Source organism: Metopolophium dirhodum, chromosome 3 (genome assembly GCF_019925205.1).
Source record: "Metopolophium dirhodum isolate CAU chromosome 3, ASM1992520v1, whole genome shotgun sequence".
Taxonomy (NCBI): domain Eukaryota; kingdom Metazoa; phylum Arthropoda; class Insecta; order Hemiptera; family Aphididae; genus Metopolophium; species Metopolophium dirhodum.
In genome coordinates, this window is record NC_083562.1 from 2,678,584 (window position 1) to 2,699,857 (window position 21,274).

A 21,274-nucleotide genomic window follows, 5' to 3' on the forward strand; every position below is an offset into this window, starting at 1 on the left:
CCATAACAATTTTATTGTGTTATATACATATTATATTCTAAACAAACAGTAATATTTAATTATGATGTATATCTATATGTACAGTTTTAAATATTATGTACGTGTAACCAGGATGCGTTTTATTGCAATTATATTTATTATAGTTACTAATGATTTATTGGTTACAAAATAAACAAATAGCAATATTTGTCGACGCCACTGGAACAGCGTGGTCTGTGCAGTTAATATTATATACCGCAGTTACCGTGACTAAGATGTATAGGTATACCAAGGAAAACGATGAGAGATTTAAAACGACACGTCAGTTTGTTGAAAAAAAAAGATCACATTTTTATTGTTAAAAAATTGTTATAAATTTATCTTAAAAACTACGGGTGTTTCCGGAAGACTTGGAAGGCGTTGTCAGGAGAGCTTGTTCAGTAGTGGTAAACCGCGGGGTAGGCAGACTTGTAAGCTGGGTAGTATGCCTTTGCTTCGTATTTGCCTGGCCAGTACTTGCCATCATCGTGAGCGTAAGCGTAGCTCGGGTAAGAGGCGTAAGCGGTCGGGTATGCGGCTGGGTACGAGTACGAGTATGGGTAAGCCGATGGGTAAGCTGAGTACGCGTACGGGTAGACTGGAGAGGAGTAGGCCAAAGCTGCTGTAAGAATAAAAAACAAACGTAAAAATTATTATTTAAAACGATCGATGTTGAAACACAAGTCTGTAATTAAAATATTGTAATAATAATTTATACTTACGGGCAGCGATGTAAGCGTGTTTCTTCACTCTGGCGGCTTCAGCGCCAACTTGTTCTTCGGCTTTTGGTGCTTCTTCGGCGACAGCAGAGTACACGCTGAGGGCGACCAAGGCGACGAATATCTACGAAAAAAAAATTTGAGATTAAAACCGATCGATTTTGTTGCGATGGTGCCTATAAATATCGTATTATATATTATTCGGTCGACTGCGGACTATAAATTTACGCGTATCTACAACGGTTTTTAACTAACCCATTTTCAGAGTATACCCACACGATATTATATGCCTGTGAATCGCTGCTCAATTGTCGAGGGTCCGATCTGGAGGCGATGAGTTCTTATACGGACGGAAAAATAATGGATTTGGGCAATTAATTCCGAGAGTTTCATTTGCTCCTAGATTTACGAAAACTTGGCTTGCCAGACACGTATCGTAGTATCGTATACATATAGGTTGGTACCGCACTCATATACCGCCTGTATACGCGGTGGCACGGGCGTTTTATTATATTATATACGAAAAGTCATACATTTTTCCATTAAAGCTTTGGTATAAATGTATAATAATATATATGTGAGGTACACGTTTTCTCGACAATCGTAATTGTATATTATCGTCCGCGAGCGAACTCTATACCTACATCGAATTATAAACACTGTTGAATCGTTGTCGAAGTCGTCGGGTAGGTAAACATATAGTTTGGTTTCAAATTAGTATGATATAATACAATACAGTATCGCCGCGGTCTGATACCTACATAGTTGTGGTAACCTACGCAGCTGTTATCGCAGAGGGACTGTCTAATATTTTCCGTAAATATCGAACGATCGTCGCCGTGCAGCCCACCAATCAAAGCGATCTGGTCGACGCCGAAAATCTTACGAAGAATACGCGGACATATAGTAATTGAAACCATATACATGATATAGTATAATATTATATTATCGCCCTTGACGCGGATTTACCGATGATATAGACACCGGTCGATAATAATCGTGTGACGAGCGACGAGACGCGTGGAACGAATCGGTCGTATACCTACGCCTGTGATATTGTATACGGTTTTGAACATGAACGGTTAATGTGCGAACGACGATATTTTATGAAGCCAGTGGAATTATGAAATAAAATCCGACTTACCAGATACTTGAAAGATGCCATTTTTGTTTTGGTGATTTCTTCTTGGGTTGTCTACGACTGATCTGCAAACTTCAACCTGTGGTCGTCGATGTGTACTCGGGATGTGGTGTGATGCCAACGTCGGTCGTCGCGGTCCTTATATATGCGCGAGTCCCGATGGACCGTATACCATAGTCAATACCCCTACCCGTCGGCCGCCGGCGCAAGGGCGTTGCCTGTTGTCCTATGCTCGCTGTCGGTCCGAAAGGCCAAGATCCGGATCGAGCAGAAGAGCGGCAGAAGTGATGATGACCTTGGTGATCATGGCGGTCGGGGGGAATATGCGACAACAATAACACCGAAACGGTGGAAAAAAAAATATATATATATACAAATATAGCCATATAGGTATCTGGTATAATATTGTATATACGTTATAATATTATTTTATATAAAGTATAATATCGCGTATATAGAGGTAGGTATTAAACATCTAAGATCGTGAAGTCCCCCCATTAGGCGTTGCCGGACGTATTATACGTGGACGTATCGGGACGTGGGCATTATAATAACATTATATTAATATCGACGATGTACGCAATATACGCGGTTTGTTGGGTGCAGAATCCAGAATCTTGTCGCACCTCATTACAATATTATTATTATTTTCATAATGTATACCGTGCGCGGTATAATGCGTATGGTTTGACATTGCAGTGTAGTAAATCGAGTACGACATAGGCGTACATAAACTTCAATAATTTCTAGTCGAACCTGGAACAATCAATGCCCTAATAGGTACTTGGACAGCGTACCTTTTTTTTTAAAACTCATCGACAAAATACATTCTAATTGTAAATTAATAACTATACTGTGTCATCGATATAAAATTAATAATACTAATGTCTCATAATAGGTTTACTTGTGTGCAGTGCATATCAAAAATGTAAATATATATTATTAAACACTAAATAGTAAACGGTATTCACATAGGTATACCGATAAGATTATTGAGGGGACAGTTCGCAGTCTTTCATTTGCTATTGCAAAGGTATGCGGTTTTTCTGTGGAGCTGTGCATTCTCGATCGGGTGCGGGTCCGGTTATCTCAATATTTAATGAACGCGATATGTCATAGATTGTTTAACCGGCTATTAATATATTTACTGTACACAATGGTTTTGTTACACGAATAAAATTGGTGTAATTATGGTGGGTACCCACAAATATTTTTTATTTTATTACACTATCACGAGTTCACTACAAATAAAATGTCCACGATCTCCATGAACGTGCAATATTAGTTATAACATAGATATTATGCATTGTAATTAAAAAAAAAAACGAAAATTTGATCATGTCTTAAGACAATTTCCAGTGCGCACGCCTATACGGCCGTATGTACAATAATATACTATATGTATTACTATAATATAGTGTACTCGTAATTTCTGTGCACGCGACGAACCTTCCACCCGAAGACGATCTTTGGGTGCTGGTGAATAGTTTGGCAACACGAGATAATGATAATAATATATTATATTCGAGAGACGAATAATCGCCACGCTCACGAAGAATTTCGGAAAATGTGCCTCGCCCCGTCTCGCGCGTTTGATGATCGCACGCGTTAAGTCCGATTCGGCGAGAGATGAAATGACACAGAAGAATCCTATTTTATATAATTCCAATATGTGCGTATATTGTTTATAAATCGGTTCCGGCAAAGATATATTATTATTATTATCATGTCGTAGTCGTGTACCATACAGCAGCGCAATGTTTTCCACAATTTTCCGGTTTTTTTTCCAGCACGATAAGACATTCAACATTTTTATATGAATGATGTAGGATGTAAATCGATCACAGTATAATATAATATTGTTATTGTGTCGTAATCAGGCAGTTATTATTATATATTACGTGACCTTAAAATCGGCGCCGCGTGTTGATTCTTTAACAGTACCTATCACATTAATAAGTGCAATATTGCGATTGTACAGCTAATGATGTTATAAGAGATAGACCACTATTGACATTGAATTTTTAAATATATATTTTGTCGATGGTTTATTCTGAGTCGAGCGTTTGACGTACGCCGTACAGCTATAGACATTTTCTTCTGTGTAAGGTATTATTGAACAATAGTTCTTGAATCGTGAAAATCGTGTTTAAAATTATTGAAGTTTAGTTAACCCTGCATAATAATTAATAAATATAATGGTTCAAATAATGTTACATTAACTATCCAAATTTAAAAACAGGCAGGTACTTATTAGTTTTTTAAGTTATTTAAGTAGGTATTCTACTATAAAGTTATTATATTTCATCAAGTTAGAAATTTCAGGTTTTTCGAGTATAGTTATATATTACACACGTTATTACTTATTATACAACTTTAAATTGTTGGACATTTTACTTTTGTTTAATTATAATTTTATAAAAAGTATTGTTCCTTAAAAAAACAATAGGTATTATCTAAATTGTACTCGAAATTTGTAAATTTAAAGACAACGATGGTGGTTAAATTTTTAAATACTTATTATTACATAAATTATTTTAATATTATTAAAAGTTAATTTATTTGTATATTTATGAAATATTTAATGTAAATAATAATAGTATTCGTAAGTTATAAGTTATAACTAAAGCACGGATTTGTATGCATTTTCATATTATTTATTTTAGTTGATCGTATGATATACCAAGTGAACACAAAATTTGTTTCATTACATAACGATTTAAAAATTAAACTTTTTTAGAGCATATTTTTGCATATTTTGACATGTATATACTTTAATAAGGACTTATTTTACAATTTCAATTGCATATTTCATCTTTTAGTGCATATTTCGATGTTTTATTTTCTGTTTTAGGATATTTTTGAAATATATACTATTGCAATATAAGAAAAAAATATTATATTTATATAGTTTCGATTAATATAAAAATAAATTAATAGGTAGGAGGTATATTCGTAGGTATAAATGGTTTTCCAAAAATATTTTGATATTAATTGATTTCTATTTTTTTCTTATAAATTAAAACTACCTACAAAATTATGAAAGTGAAGAAAAAAACGAAGAAAAGTATTTATAGTTGGGCTCTATAATTTTAAATATATTGTTTTAATTAAATGTTCAATAAACACATTTTTTTTTCCATATTTAATATTTTTCATGTATATTTCAACATTTTAATGTATATATTTAATATTTTTAGAGCATATTTGATTGGTTTTTAATGCATATAAATCCGCGCTCTAGTTATGATGACTGTAGATGCCTTAGATTTATATGCACTAAAATCACGAAATATGTTATTGAAATATGCATTACCGCACCCATATTATGCGGTAAAATACACTCATAAAAACTATATATATTTTTTTTTTAAAGTACGATTTTGGTTTTAAACTAATATAAAACAAGTCATAGCAATGTTTATTTAACCATTTATTATTATATAGTTATAATTTCTAAGAAATAATAATATATGGGCATTGATTTTTTTTCAGTCTTGCTGAACTGACAGTCTTTAATTTTATTTTATCGAAATTGTACGTAAGGTTTTTACTTATACGTTACAAAGTATTACAATATATCATTATGCCATATAAAATAACCATATTATATGATCTTAAAATTGTAAAATATCTCTAAAAATTGTAAAATTTTGAAATATGCATAAACTATATTCTCCAAAATAATTCGCATTTTCATTTCTTAACCACACTTTCATGGAACATAATATTTTGTGCTGACTTAGCATACAGTAAAATTGACCAGTGCAAAAATGCGAATGTATACAAATTCAAGCTTTAGTTATAAATAGGGTTCTAAATTTGAAATATTTCACTGTTCTTGAAATATTTCAATGAAATTATGAAAAATTGTTATAGATTACGTTCAGTTATAGATGATTAGAAACAATAAATTGATTACAAACTTAGAATTAAAGAAAAACATATTATTTTTGTTAATTCATTATTTCATTTTTGTATATTCTATATTATATAGTGCGGAAAAATATTCCTGGCATTATTTTGAGAATAAAAACATTTTTTTACATGAGTTTTAAAATATTGTTGTTTATCAGCGGTCCAAAAGATAATGGTTTGAAATAAAGTTGAAGTCAATCCCAACAATGAATAAAATAATAGTATATTTTCAGTAATTTATTATAAAGTGTACAAAAGTCGTATAATATGTGTGTGTATGTGGCTGAGTGATGTGAAGGTGCTCTGAACTCATTATTTAATACTTAGATCATTATAGATTTGTTAAACAACAACTTATAAATTATATGTAAATTTGTTACATATTTTCTTTGTTTCATATAATAAACCAGCTTTTAAAAATATTCACTTAGAAGTAGACGACTATAAACTTTTAGGTATAATAAACATTTTATTTTTATTTTTCATCAAAATGAAATATTTCATGAAAATTTCATGAAATTTTAAAACCCTAGTTATAAACGTATGGCACTATACTGCGATTAAAATTGGTATAGATGTTAGAAATATATAATAAAAATATAAAAATATAATATAATGTATTATGAAAAATGAGATTTTATATGCGATGTTGGACGGGCATGATTTATAACCAAAAAAATAACTGTTTGAACATAAATGTTTTAATAATGCGTATTATTGTGATTTTTGTTCACACGTAACTTTGGCGACTCAATTAATTTTAAAAAATTCATATTTTCATTGAAAAGTGGGTAGGGTACGTAACCACATTCGAATGTATGGTTCTAATTTTCCCAACTACATGCCTATTAATAATAATTAGGGGCCAATTAAGTTGTAGTTTTTGTTTTCGATCTGTGGAAAATATAAAAATACAATGATGACAAATACCTAATTAACTCTTGATTTTCCTCTCAATTGTTATAATAATGTAAAAAAATTCTTTAATAGGTACTTAAAAAAATGACCTTAAGACGATAATTATATAAGGACAAAAAAAACGCAAAAAACGCTATATAAAAATGAATTATATATACCTATAGATTCATATGTTATTGACACACATTTTAAGCTGGGAAATCATCGTCTATAATGTTCTAAGATGCAAAAGTCATCAACATCCACGCGGGCCCTACTAATAATTATCATTCGATTACATTTAAAAAGTCGAGGTGGACGTTATTTATAATTTTCGTTCATAAGGGTATTTTGAAAATAAAATTATCACGTATACAAATAAAATTCTTTCCGTCGGGTTCGCCGTTCGCGCTGTTTCTTTGTTTGCTTGGAATTAAAATTTTTTTTTTTTAACTCGAGCCCGAGTTTTGGCGGCGGCGGTTACGTCAAATCTACGTGGTTTGGGCGTAAGAACAACAACAACGACTCGTTCAGGTTCACGGGACTTATGATTTGCTACAGTAGCTTCACACTGGCAGACGGTCACGGTCACTGACTTTAGGTCGTCTCGTCATCACAATTTATCATGTAAAATACACGCGTATTATGTGTTGTGTGTATTGATATGTATAAAATATATTATAATATGAAAACGTGCGAATGTCTCATTTTTTTTCCCTTTTTAAGCATTATAATATTGTTTTCGCGGTACGAATATTGTTTTTCGCAACACGCGATCGTCTCGCGAGATGAGCGAAACTTGACACTGGTTTTTTTAATTTAATATTATTATTTATTTTTGGTTTGTGCCACAACAAAAAATACTATAATATTTCACGCGTACTTTACGCCGGGGATAGTCATACTCTAGAAGAACCTAACCTAACCTATTATAAAATTATTATCCTATCATACCATCCGCTCTTCGTTTTATTTTAGACTAAACTTCGCACATATATATGTTCTAATCTTCAGAAACTTGTGCTGCTAACTTGTGAAGCAGTATCGGTTAGGTAAATTAGTGCAGCACGCGATCGTCGCGAGATGAGTATTAACTGTTGATACGGGTTTTTAATTTGTTTACAAAATTATTTATTTTTTTGGTTTCCGCCACAATAAGAAATACCATAATCGCGTACCTATTGCGCGTTTTTTATAATAACCTCTGGACCTATCCTAATCCGATCACATCGTCTTTTTATTTTAGAATAAACTTCGAATATTATATATACGAGTTCAAATTTTCAAATACACGTATGCTCGTGAAGCGATATTGCCGGTTAGGGTAAACGAGTGCCAGTTATTCCTACTCGATTATCGTATTACACGCAGGGCCTGCAAGTATATTGCGTGAAAGTTTAATTTGGTTTCGCGTCATTTTACAAAAAGGAAACCACCCAATATATAACACGCCGCATACACAATGTATCGCAGTTTATAGTCATTGAACCGTTCAAGTGTTATGTAAATGTTTAACTATATAATATACAACAATCGACGTGGAATATTCAATGTTGTTTTTTTATTAAATTCTCACTTGAACATCAGCTGATATAATATTATACTTGCGTGCAACATTGCAGGGAACATTTTAAAAGTTTGTTTTGTTCTCTCGAATACTGTAAATATTTTAATCGTACGTTAAAACGTGCAACAATTGCCAATACACAATATAAGAATTGTATAGGAATTTGCGGAATTTGGAAGTGTTAACTTACCAGAAAATAATAGCTATATAATATTATACCCGGCTTGGCCAAGAGTTTTTGCAGTACTATTATAATATTATGTCAGGGTTTAATGTCGGTATCTTCATTTTTATTCGTCGCATAAAGCGGCTACGATATTATAACATAATATTATAAAATATTATAATACCTAGGTATATAATAGGTAGATCCCACGTCCGTTTCGTGTGACTGAACGACAATCGAATATAGAACCAGCTGCGACCCTGACCAAATGCAAATAGAATTAAAGCTTGGACTACTTTCGTATATTATATTGTAAATAAATTTATTTAGTGCCACCGACTGTATCGTGTTGCCCGAAACGCTATATATAACGTTCAAGGTACCACTATCTGTTCGTAAGGATAAGATACGTTATCGGTGAATTCAAACAACATTATAATACTGCACTGTGCTGACTAACATAATATTACACATATTTTATGAGTATTTATATACGGCCTATGTCCTATTGTAGAGATAAATTGAAAATAAAATTACGTCGTATATTGTTGTGTCGAAATTTAATAACACTACTCCCACGTACAGAGTTAACGGCGTGTAACGATGATATATGCATTTTATAAACAAATATAATAGTAATATCATAATCGTATCAGCTGTTATATATATCACCGTGAAAAACATCGCTTTTCTTCAGTGTCAAACTATTGTGCCGCGCTGCACATACGCAACGCACTTACTGTTTTATTTCGATTAAAGTTTCGCAGAGTCTTTGCCGCTTTTACGTTTATATAAATCGACGGCGACAAAACTATATATACGGTGCGAGATAATAATAATATATGATTTACCCCGCCCGGTGTACGATATAACTTTATAGACGTCTATATTACTAGCTGTATACCGCGATAGCGGTCACGTTAATGAAAACCACCTGCGACTAATAGTATAATATTATCGTGATCGGGAAATCACTCCGATTGAAATCTCGGCTGTCGGGAAGTATTAAAAGCTACATATTATTATTTTAATTCGTATTATACTGACGAGTTTTTATATAATGTATATGTGCTGTATCACACAATGAGGCTGTGATTGCGCGACATAATAACATAATATATCGTTCGTCGTATACGTCTTGATGTATACAAAAATATAATACATGTGGTCGTATGTGTGTGTTGTCTGGTTATGATATTATTATTATTATAAGACGTGTGAGCGATTATTGTAAAATGTTCTCCGGACTGCAAACCCGCAGATGTACATAAATTGTGGGTGCATATATTATGTTGCTGCATTCGTTGCGATGTAAATACGTTTTTGTCGACAAAACTTACCTACCTACCAATCAGATCTTCAGTTTCTGCACTTTTATACATATTGCTCGCGGGACCATCGAGCTCGTATCGAAATTTTAACGACCATCGATGACTGCTGCATCTTACTTTATGACGTCACGGGGTGAAATCCCATCACTGCTGCAAAGACCCAAAATCTCATTTCCCGAAAATAGATGTGCGTGTTGGTAATGAAACCGAAACACGCAAGTCAGCAGAAATAAATTATGTTAGCGACTGTAAAACCTTCTCCGGACAAACCCAGCTGTACATTGTAAGGTACCATTTTGGCCACCGCGCCGGCATACGCTCGTATGACGCATTAACGTTTTCGGTGTCATTTGCATTATTGCGAGGCACGGATAGCCGATAGGACCAGCGTGAGTTACCGAGTTTAACTCGGTGGCCCGGACTGTATTTTGGTATATTGTAACTTAATGGCTCCAGCCATATTTTAACTCGTAAACTCACCGATGATAAACTCTGCCCGGCCAACTCCTGCAGACTGGCTGCAGTACTACCTGACGAATACATGACGTAAACTCGTCCGGGTCTACTTAATTAGTACTACCTGAAGATTACGCGTAAGCCCTACGGGTTCTGTAATGATATAGTAATAACTTCGTTCGTACACTATAATTTAATGTTTATTAAAATAATATGAACATATAGATTCTAAAAAACTTATGGTGTTTATTTGGTGGTCCATATATAATATAGTCTATAATTGTTTGCGGTATAGTTTTAAAATTACTCGGGAGAATTCAAACATTTCCTTCGGGTAAACATAATATGTTGATCCGGGTCGAGGGTTTACCATCGGGAGGGTTTGCTAGTCTTAAAATCGGGAGAGTTTACCACCGACCATGATGTATCGAACGGTGTATAATATCCCAAGCAATCCCATCACAGCAACTGCAAAGACTGTACCGCTGCAAAGACCCAAAATCACATTTCTCGAAAATATAGGCATGTGCGTATTGGTTAAGGTAATGAAATCGGAACACAGAATACATAATATATATTATATATATATCCGCTTGCGACACAAACAAAATATCTTCGACGATATAGATGTATAAAAACCGGAACTTAGCACGCGTTATCGGTGTAATATTATTATATATTTAGATCTGGTGCAGTGGTATATCGTGATATAGATGTGCGTAAATTATATATTATTGTCCCTATAATCATTAACACGGTTTCCGCGCGTTACTGCCAGTATCGAATCACGATTAGAGTCTCTAAAAAGAGACCACTAACTTATTTTTTAAAAAAATGTATTATGAACTGCGCATTACCATCGAAGAGTATCACTAGAGATTCCTTTCTGCGCGTAAGAAACACCGAAAATAAACAACAACTCGACTCGACCCGATATCGAGACAGCTCAGACCTCTCACTCGCACGCGTTGGTTGTATGTGGAGTGCGAGGGAGACACAGCTAAAAACTGCAGTTTTGTGAGTCTCGTTTTTCACTCCGTATACAATATATATATACAATATTCTAAATCAACATCTAAATAATCCATATATTATTATACTATGTATACGCATGTAATATTATTCTAGTTTCAATAGTGTGTATTATACCATCTATATAGTCATCTGCACTTTATTTTGATCGTCATTTACGATAGGTACTTCGATATCCATAATAACATCTCGGGTCCTTATACTGTTCCAAAGCGACGGGGCCCCAGTGCAATGCACCGTTTGCGCCGGCGGTTTATCCGGCACTGTGGGTACCGTACTACCGCATAAATGTTTATAATGATGTAGCGCATTGTGGACGCGAACAATTGGGTCTAACAAACGCGTATTGTTTTCAAATATGTTTTTTTCATCTCGCGCACTCGACGTGTCACTACATTATGTATTTTAAATTTTCTACCACCCACATAATATTACAGTCTGATTGCGAAGATTTTTTTTTTATCGAAGTACCTTGCTTTATTGCTGTATGTCATCAATTTATGTGTATCTTTATAGGTGTTATATTATATAGTTCTAACTGAATGACAGTTGTGGAACAAATTACAAATGGAAGACAGTAATATAATATAATGTAAACAGTTATATTTATAAATATAACACGTTTATTACCTAGTACAAATTATTATAATTGTGAATATTTTTTCTATTTGTTCAAAATAAAACAATCATCAACAACACTAATCCGTGTAATATAGCTTAACACATATAATCATCTAGTAATATAATTTACTCTATTACAGCCGCATGTATATCAATAATAAGCACCGTTTTACGGTTTGTTTATAAAATAAATAATAACCGGTATCGTAATAAAAAAAAAAAATGTCGAAATCAAGCTAATTATGCATCATCGAGTCATGAATAAATTTAAATTAAATTTTATATAAGTATAATGTATATTGTATATAATTGACAATTTTAGTGATGAAAACGTAATGAAAACGAATTAGATATGTATTACTATCGTGTGAAACACACAAGTGCCAAGTATGCAAGGTTAATGCGAAAACAAATTAATCATGTCACTATATAAATTTTAGTTTTACTGTAACGTGTAAAATGAAACAACGTTTTCGTGAACTGATGAGTATTGCATTCTCTCTCGTATATATATATATATATATATATTATATAATTCACCATTACACACGACATAATAAAAGGAACTCAAGTCTACTAAAACCTGTAACTTTATTATATACAAACGTAAAGTGTTGTAAAGTTCTTAACAAGGCACATTTAGGAATACAAATGTACATCAAACAATATTATATAAAAAAATACAATAAATACATATATATATAGATATATCCAAGTTTTTTCCCTTGAAATGGGACGAACGTAATTTGATTTTTTATTATTATTGTTGTTTTTTCCTTTGTTGTGTTTACCGCTTTTCGGTCGAAGCGTTCAAGATGTGAAACTGAGGTATAAATCTTCTAACCTTCCCCGCGAGTTGGACAAGCAATTTAAATTTTTTTTTTTTTTAAGTTGATTAGTGTCATACTGTCATGAGTAAGTAGGTACAAAGTCCAGTTTTAATGTTTTTAAATATTTTTTTTCAGGATAACAGGGATAAAAATGTGGAAGAATTTTAAACTTTTAAGAATACACCTAATATAAAAGTTTACATTAAATCATAAGAAATATAATATTAAGTATTTCTCATTTTTTTTGTATTTTTTTTGTTTAAGTATTCTATGTACTCACCTATACAGTACATGTTCAGGCATTTGGTGTACCACGATTTTATTTTAAAAAGATACATTTTACCGCCCTAACCACTCCCCACACACTGTTGTTAAACATTGACCTAAATTAATTTTTTTCTTGTTTTACAAATATTATAATACAATCAAATGAGAACGATAAATTTAAGCCAAAAAAACTAAACATGTGTAGGTATCTATAATATGCTGTACACATTTTACATCATGTATTTATTACATGTATTTCATTATTACCAACCTACTCCTTTTACGATTTGAAGGTAGTTATATATATTAATACTTAAATGATATTACTATCTGTGTTATATTTTCTTTGTGAACATTTAAATCACTTAACTCGTTTATATCATCATCATATTTAAATGCATCGGTCGTATTGGGTACTACCTATGTGACTATAAAGTACTATGAATTATGGTTAGGACGTAACTTTTAAAAGCTTTAAATAATAATCATTAATTAGCGTTTTATTAAAGATGATGATTGCAATAGTAAAACCTGTCGTATAAAATAGATCTATGTGTAAATGGTCTAATGTTGACCTGGACTTACACTATTGGATACGTACGAAAACCTCTTTCAATCATATATGGGTAGTTAATATATTCTAAAAGATAAGAAGGGAGGAATATCCAGAATATATAGATTGTATTTTACAATTTACATTTTTGATACAAAATATTATAAACACTAGCCGTGCCCAAATACGTCAGTGTACTCACCATTTGAATAGTTATGACTTATTATTATGTTCATGCATTCTATAGCACTACCTATAACTACAATGAGAATAATGACATAATATTATATTGACAAAAAAGCTAAACTTTCGATTTATTAACTATTGCAAGTATACTCGCAACAAACGCCAATATACATTGTTATTTTTTATCTACGCGCATATTAAGGATTTTAAGATGATAATATTATTTTCATTATTTTTACTACCATGCGGAACATAATATATATATATTTTTTTTTTATTAGTTAACCCGTGGCAACTTGGGCTATTGGGTGGTTTTTAAACTGTGGGGGAGGGAAGTAGGTGTAAACACGTGTGTGTAGTTTTGGCAGATTTTCAAGTGGGCACCCGTAGGTATCTGCCATGCCCGGGTGAGGGATGGCGGCACTTGTTCTCCGGACACCATGACTTGCTCGAAGAAAAATGCCACCCGTGTACCGAGGTTTGAACCATCGCCGGTGTGCGTCACAACCGACGCCTTAGTTCGCTCGGCCACTCCATCCCCCGAATATAATATATTAATGTTTTTATTGTGAAATTGCATAATATTTTTTGATTTTTTATGGACACACACACACAGTCACGCACAAAAATCTAATGAAAATGACAAAGAAAAAAACATTTTTTGTTTATACAGCGGCAGCGTTGAGGGCGGTCACCACCATCACGACCAGCTGCAACCACCGTCGTCGTCGTCCGACCCGGCTGACGTGACGCGGCACAAGATCGTGGTGATGGGCGCGGCGCGGGTGGGAAAGTCGTCGCTGATCACGCAGTTCCTGTACCGGAAGTTCTCGTCCAAGTATAAGCGGACCGTGGAGGAGATGCACCACGGCCAGTTCACGGTGGACGGAGTGAAAATCGACCTGGACATACTGGACACTTCCGGTGCGTACGAGTTTCCGGCCATGCGCGCCCTGTCCATATCGTCAGCGGACGCTTTCGTGCTGGTCTACTCCGTCACCGATCCCGATTCGTTCCAGCAGGCGGCCGCCATCAGGGACCAGATCATCGAGACCAAGCACACGGCTGACGTGCCGATCGTGGTGGTCGGCAACAAGCTCGACTTGGCCAATTCCGACCGAAAGGTAAATACTGATGCGCTTATCATAATATTATTAGAACGCACGATTTATCAATTAAATTATAAATATTATTTTTTATCACGAGATTTACGGTAGGTACCTACATTATAGTCGTGACATTTTCACTGGCCGTTTTGTTCAAAGGCCAATCATGCATTCGAGCCCCCGCGCGACCTTTCGGTGGATTGCAAAAACAATGAATCCTGTTGATTTGTACAGGAAATAATTTGTGACGCGAATATAATATATAGGTACCTGCGCAGGTCCACAAAACGTTTGTAATTCCTCCGAGTTAGTATAGAAATTTGAGCACTTGACATTTCAGATGTACCTACCTTATTATAGTTATTAGCAATATATTATTATTTAGTGTTAATTTAATGTTTATCGACGGTGCAACTTTTAAAAAAGTTTGATTTTACTGTATATCCTCTATCCGCACAGTAGCGACTATCCTATGAGGAGTCTTGTTGAGAATACTTTTTAAGAATACGTATTTAATACTAAATAATAATTGGTGTAATTGGTTAATTCTTGGTGTAATTTTTATTTAAGTTTTTGAAAAGTATTTGAAATACAAAAGAAGTACAAGACTGCCTAGCAGGTATGGTATGTATTGCTGGGCGATAATCACGTTTACCTAAACAAAAACATATTTTATTTAACACCAATTATAATGACGTGTTTTGACAATAATTTCCATAAAAATAATCTCCCCGTCGACTTTGTTATGTATGCATAATATTATTGATTATAAAAACTAGTATCCAGTATCTAGTAATATAGTATTTATAATCAATGATAATATGTTTCGAAGCAGTCATACATGAACGTCCTATAACGCGTAGGACATTTAGTCGACAATGCACAGAATTTTCAGATATTTCCAATGTTTATAACAAACAATAATGTGTCTACCAGTGGAATTCTCAGAACATACGATTACATTATAGTACTCGAATCGATTGTTTAAAAAAAAATGCATCATAATAGTCTCCCGTACGTGCGGCTTTGTAGTGCATATAGTATTATATAATTTAAACGGAGGTTTACTGATGCAGCGATGAGCGTACGCGCTCCTGGCTCGTTCGCGATGCACTTCTTGTCCACGATGCACTTATCTCCCGCGATGCACTTCTTGTCCGCGGTAATAATAACCTACATTCGCTTCACATACCCAATCTGAATATAGACCACACAGGACACATTAAGTTTACAGGTGTCATTCAAAATAGTATATGATTATAGGCTGACTCGCCGATGTATGATAATATTATCATAGGTAGTCTATATATACAAGGTGATACCAACAATTTGGTATCTATTAACAATATTTGTATATTATATCGCTCAACTGAACTCGTATATAATAATGATATTGTTATAATATTATGATCACAATTAATATTATACAACCTACGATGTACCTTCAAATTGTTATAATATTATATTTTACGATCGAAGCACTTAATATAAGCTATTGTGTACAAGCGTGTCACGCAGTTTGTTCCCGTACCGTAAGACCCACCCGTCAACTACATGAATATACCTGTCTTCCACATCATACCTGTCTAAACTTTATTAAGACTTTAATAATTACTATTTTTGAATATTTAATGGAATTTAACAATTTGGCTTATGCATGTCAATTAGTTCTATATTATATTACATTGACAGACTAGTCTTGAAGAAACGTTTAAACTTGTTTGCAAATTATTTATAAAGTACCTATTGACGTATGTCTGGAGAAAATTGAACAACATTTGGGGGGGGGGGGACGGCAAACTTCATAGAAATGGTTTATTAGGTAGGTATTGGAACGTGTTGAAAATGTCGACTTGATAATATTGTTATATATTTTATCATTTTCGAAATGTTGGATTATTCGATTTTTTCTGTGCGGAATGTGGATATAATTATATTCAACAGAAATGAACAATGCAGTTTAATCTGTAAAGATTTCGTACGATATATTTTTATCTTCAGCGAATAACTTCTCACGTATGGCAACGAGTGACGACTAAATCGAATAAATAAATATATTTTTTTTTCTCAAACACTATTGCAAATTGTTAACTTGAATCAATAAATACCCGTGAAATCTACTATCAATCAGTTTCAGGCGTCTAAGCCTACTCTCTCTATCTCTTGACACGCGGAACGACGACCGCGGATATTCGTCTCCAAACGACACGACACAAAACCAAAGACGACGTTATAAATATGTATATATTGTACGTGAATCTTGAAACGATCCATTGTCGCACGTAGCAAATTACTTATACAAACATCCATTAGCAAGAGGTTTAAAAATATAAATGGGATTGTGACAGTGAAAAATAATTTTAAAAACACAAAAGCGCATGATACATTATATAATACTTCTAATAGAACATTCGCAAATTGTCTTGTTCGTATTAAAAAAATGTTACACAGTAGAGGTATATACCTAATATAGGTACAACGCATAATATTATTAAACTATATTATAATATTATGTGTATAAAATATAATGTGTACTTTACTATGTATTTTAGAACCTGTTTTATAACGTCCATTTCTTATAGTGATAGATGTTTATGTATTATAATATTGCATAACACACATAACATGTCGTTTTAATATTTATTTAAAAATTACTGTAAAAAAAATGTCCAAGTTCGTGACTAAGCGATTATTGCATTGAAAAAAATCATTTTTATTCTTAAATGTTCAAGGCTTATAATATTATTATTGTGATGGTCAATATTTATAAGTTAAAAGAAAAATTAAAAAAATACCTATGACATATCACATATGTATATTTGTAATTGAATACCTATATGTATACTGGATAATATTAAGTAAGTAAACCGATTAAAGTATTTAATATTTGTATTCGATGCCTTAAAGATAATTTAAAATCGTATGCTAGTACATTATATTGTATAGTAGATGTAGGTGCTAGGTACCTTCATACAGTTATAGATTGTAGCCTTGTTAATCGTAACAAAAACCATAATTATTTATATTTCAATGATTTTAAACTACATCATTCACTCTCAACGTATTAAAATAATAATTATTAATATAATTAATAACACTATACTAATTAACAAAGATCTCGAAATGAAAATGTAAAATCATGACCTTCATTAATTTGTTGAGGCTAACTTACCTCATTTGATAATATTTAATAAATTGTATTTAGGTACTAATGCACGAAAACAATAATGATACAAATTGGTAAACTTGAGTTTTAGAAGGCTGAATGGTTGGAAGGTGGAATGGACTTCTTGGTGTTAAAAATGTAATGTATTTCATTATCTCGACTCAAATAGTGTTTGTTAAAGAGCTTCTGAAAAAATAAAAATATATTTAGTTGGTTAGCCACTGAAAGACAAGAGTTGTATCATCATTTTAAGTTATAATTTATGAAACAGACACGCCTTAATGACACAAGTTAACTGTAATAAGATTAACAATAAAATTGTTCACGGAGAGTATTCGAAATGAAAACAATGAATTATAAATTCTAACGATGGCGCTTATAACAGAATATAATTTTGAAAAATTCATAATATCGTCTATATTTCTAAAATGTATATATATACATATTAATTATATTAAACAGCAAAATAAGGTCGACTTTTTCCTGAACATAAACTCACATTTTTTGGTTATTTTATGTTTGGGAAACAATACCAATAAATCTTTTTTATTGTTACTGTTTTATTTTTTTTTTGCAATGACAAGTGTCTAGTTTATTTGATACTAGAAGGTCTTACAGTCGTATATTATGCTATTTTAGAGCGAGAGCAAGCAAACTATTGTTTTTTAAAATAATGTATAATGTTGTTTTATTTTACATGGAAAAACAATGTGAAAGTGTTTAAAAGTTATACGTATCCTTTTTATACGTTTCCTATTTTATCGATTTTTGTTCGACATAGGTACAACGTGTTATTCTGGCATCAAATAATTTCGAATTCAATATTACAATTTTTCGAATATTACATTGGTACAACCAACGCGTCTCTATAATATATGGCATTTCGTACTGAGTGTATTCAAATCAACTAAAATCTTCACATGTATTAGTTTTTTGTTGAAAATAAAATTCGATAAAATATACCAGACCTCCTGACCTATCCCCAAGTATATATTGTTAATTAATACATGGTCATATCTATTTTGTTCTTTAAATAATAATTATTGCGCAGTACTTTTGGTACTCATGTTTAATTGCGTGTACTATTGATGGGTTAGGTAGCTAATATTATATAATATATTTCATAATAGGTTAAATTTTAGACTGTTACTAAACAAGCTGCCTACTTATAATAAGCGTATTAAATATATATAATTTATTAATATATATTAATATTTATAGTATATATATATTAATAAACTATTGTAACATTTTATTATTTAATAGATCTGTTCCATAGTGGTAAACTGTAGACATTTCGGAATAGATATTGATTATATTATACGTAGGTACGTTTAAATATTTAGCTAGCAAAATTAATTTCTTGCCATTTGTTTCAAGGGTTTATTATAAATGCCAACGATAACACATTTCAAGCAATTGTGTAGGTTAGGTCAAAAAAAAAACTTTAAAGTGGCTTTAATCGATTGAGTAAACCGAGATATACAATTGATGGATGAATAACAGATGTAATATTGTGCAGCATTAAACCCATTAAAGATCACGATAACGAAAAGAATTTAGCCTACAAGATTTATTATCTACTACCCTCCCATTTTTAAGCTATCTACAGATAAATTAATTGGTCTAATTCGTCTTGTGACCCGGACCACTCATTTAAGACAATTGTCTTTTCATTTTCGTTTAAAAGCGTCTGCCGAAAAATAATGAAAGAAAATAATTGATAATAAAAAAAACCAAAATATGTAGGGTGATGTCTCTTTACTGCGTTTACTTCCGTCAATATCTTTTGTTTTACTCTAATTTTTCCATACGGTTTAAGAGTTAAATTATCATTTATCAGCACCGATTTTAAGTATTCATATAGAGTAATGAATTTCCAATATTAATTATACGATACAAATTTTTTGATAATGTAAAAATTCAGAACATAATGGATTATGAATAATTAATATCCTTATGCCCGGTTGCTTAAAAAATGTATTAATTTAATGGTTCTCTAAAAATTAACGGGACCATGCGGGACACTTAAATAATTTTTTAAGGTACCATTAGATTGCTATTGATTCATGTTGAATGTTTAGTGATTTTTCATGCAACCTGGCATTAATGCAAATTAATAATAAATGTAATCGACAAATTAATTAAATAGTTAAAAAAAAATAAATAAAAATTGTATTGATGGGTATTGGGAACAGTCACAACGATGATGGGACCTACTTAAGTATATTATACATTCTTAATTTTTGTATGATAAAACATTTTCGAGATACAATAAATACAATTAATTTAAGAAAGTTACAGTTTGAAATATTTCACATATATTATTTTATATATTGATAAATAATATATTTTTAAGTTTATCTTTAATAAAATTCAATAGGTGTAAACAAAGAACCAAAATAGTAGGTACGTAAATAAAAACTGTTATAGTCTTAATAATAGCTATTAAATTATGCCCATTACATTTTGAATGGTTAATGTAACCTCTTGCATTAATAAATATAATTCTCGGAGGAAATATTAAATTACTTCAAATACTTTGAGGTCATCATTTTTAAATAATAATAACTGATGAGAATATAAAAATGCAAATCATTAATAACAATTAAAATATAGAATGGGAAAATTTTAATCCTCAGGGAAGGAGAACGTCAAACCAAAAAGGAAAAAAAATAATTATTTTTATATTTTTATTGCTTGTTAATGATCAAAATAAAAATAAATAAAACGGATACACACAACCCAAAATAATTATATTCTTACAGAGAAAAAAATCATTTAATGTTTACAAAAGTAATACATCTACAAAATATTTAAGGAACGATTGTGTTACAAAAGTACTATAAATGCTTCCAAGCAAAATAATAAATTGCTAGTAAATATATAATAACTAAAAGAAACAATAGACATTTGACTAGGTACCTATAGTGTTTGATAATCATATATCATGATACCTATATATACTTACTGTACATTATAATTTTTTTTCTAACATGGATATAATTATTATATATTTGGACTTAGTTCAATTTTTTATTTTTCTAATCGATTTTCGTGAGGCTGATTTTTGTAACGATTTGTATCTCAGCAAATGCCATAGAAACGCACATCAACAATAAAAACATAAAAATGTTTAAATTCCTAACAAAATGCAGCATGTTACTAGATATTTTTCCACTGCACTGTACCCAAAACATATGAATTTTCTTTGAAGAGGAAAAATATTTAGTATTGGTAGCATGCCATTTATAATGCATACGAACAACGAACGACATTTTCATTAGTCATATTGTCATA

At 31.9% G+C, this 21,274-nt stretch overlaps 2 protein-coding genes across 3 annotated transcripts in view; one reads left to right on the plus strand and one right to left on the minus strand.

Moving 5' to 3' along the window:
* LOC132941950 (ras-related protein Rap-2b-like) overlaps window positions 1-21,274 on the plus strand; it is a 113,419-nt gene that overhangs the window by 24,715 nt on the left and 67,430 nt on the right. For both annotated transcript variants that reach the window (XM_061010215.1, XM_061010216.1), the window contains exon 3: window positions 14,376-14,826. In XM_061010215.1, coding sequence (XP_060866198.1) covers window positions 14,376-14,826 — 451 coding nt within the window. The remainder of the gene's footprint in view (window positions 1-14,375; window positions 14,827-21,274) is intronic.
* On the minus strand, window positions 306-2,033 carry LOC132941953 (adhesive plaque matrix protein-like). The gene is made up of 3 exons (XM_061010218.1): window positions 1,882-2,033; window positions 741-861; window positions 306-640 (listed from the first exon to the last, which is right to left on the minus strand). The coding sequence occupies exons 1-3, from the start codon at window positions 1,900-1,902 to the stop codon at window positions 417-419; spliced, it is 366 nt and encodes a 121-aa protein (XP_060866201.1). The 5' UTR covers window positions 1,903-2,033; the 3' UTR covers window positions 306-416.

Excerpts from the sequence above, each read along its gene's own strand:
- LOC132941953 (XM_061010218.1), bottom strand. The coding sequence starts at position 1,902 with ATGGCATCTTTCAAGTATCTG. Across the intron at positions 862-1,881 it reads TGGCATCTTTCAAGTATCTG|ATATTCGTCGCCTTGGTCGC; the intron begins GTAAGTCGGATT and ends TTTTTTTCGTAG. Across the intron at positions 641-740 it reads ACACGCTTACATCGCTGCCC|CAGCTTTGGCCTACTCCTCT; the intron begins GTAAGTATAAAT and ends TTATTCTTACAG.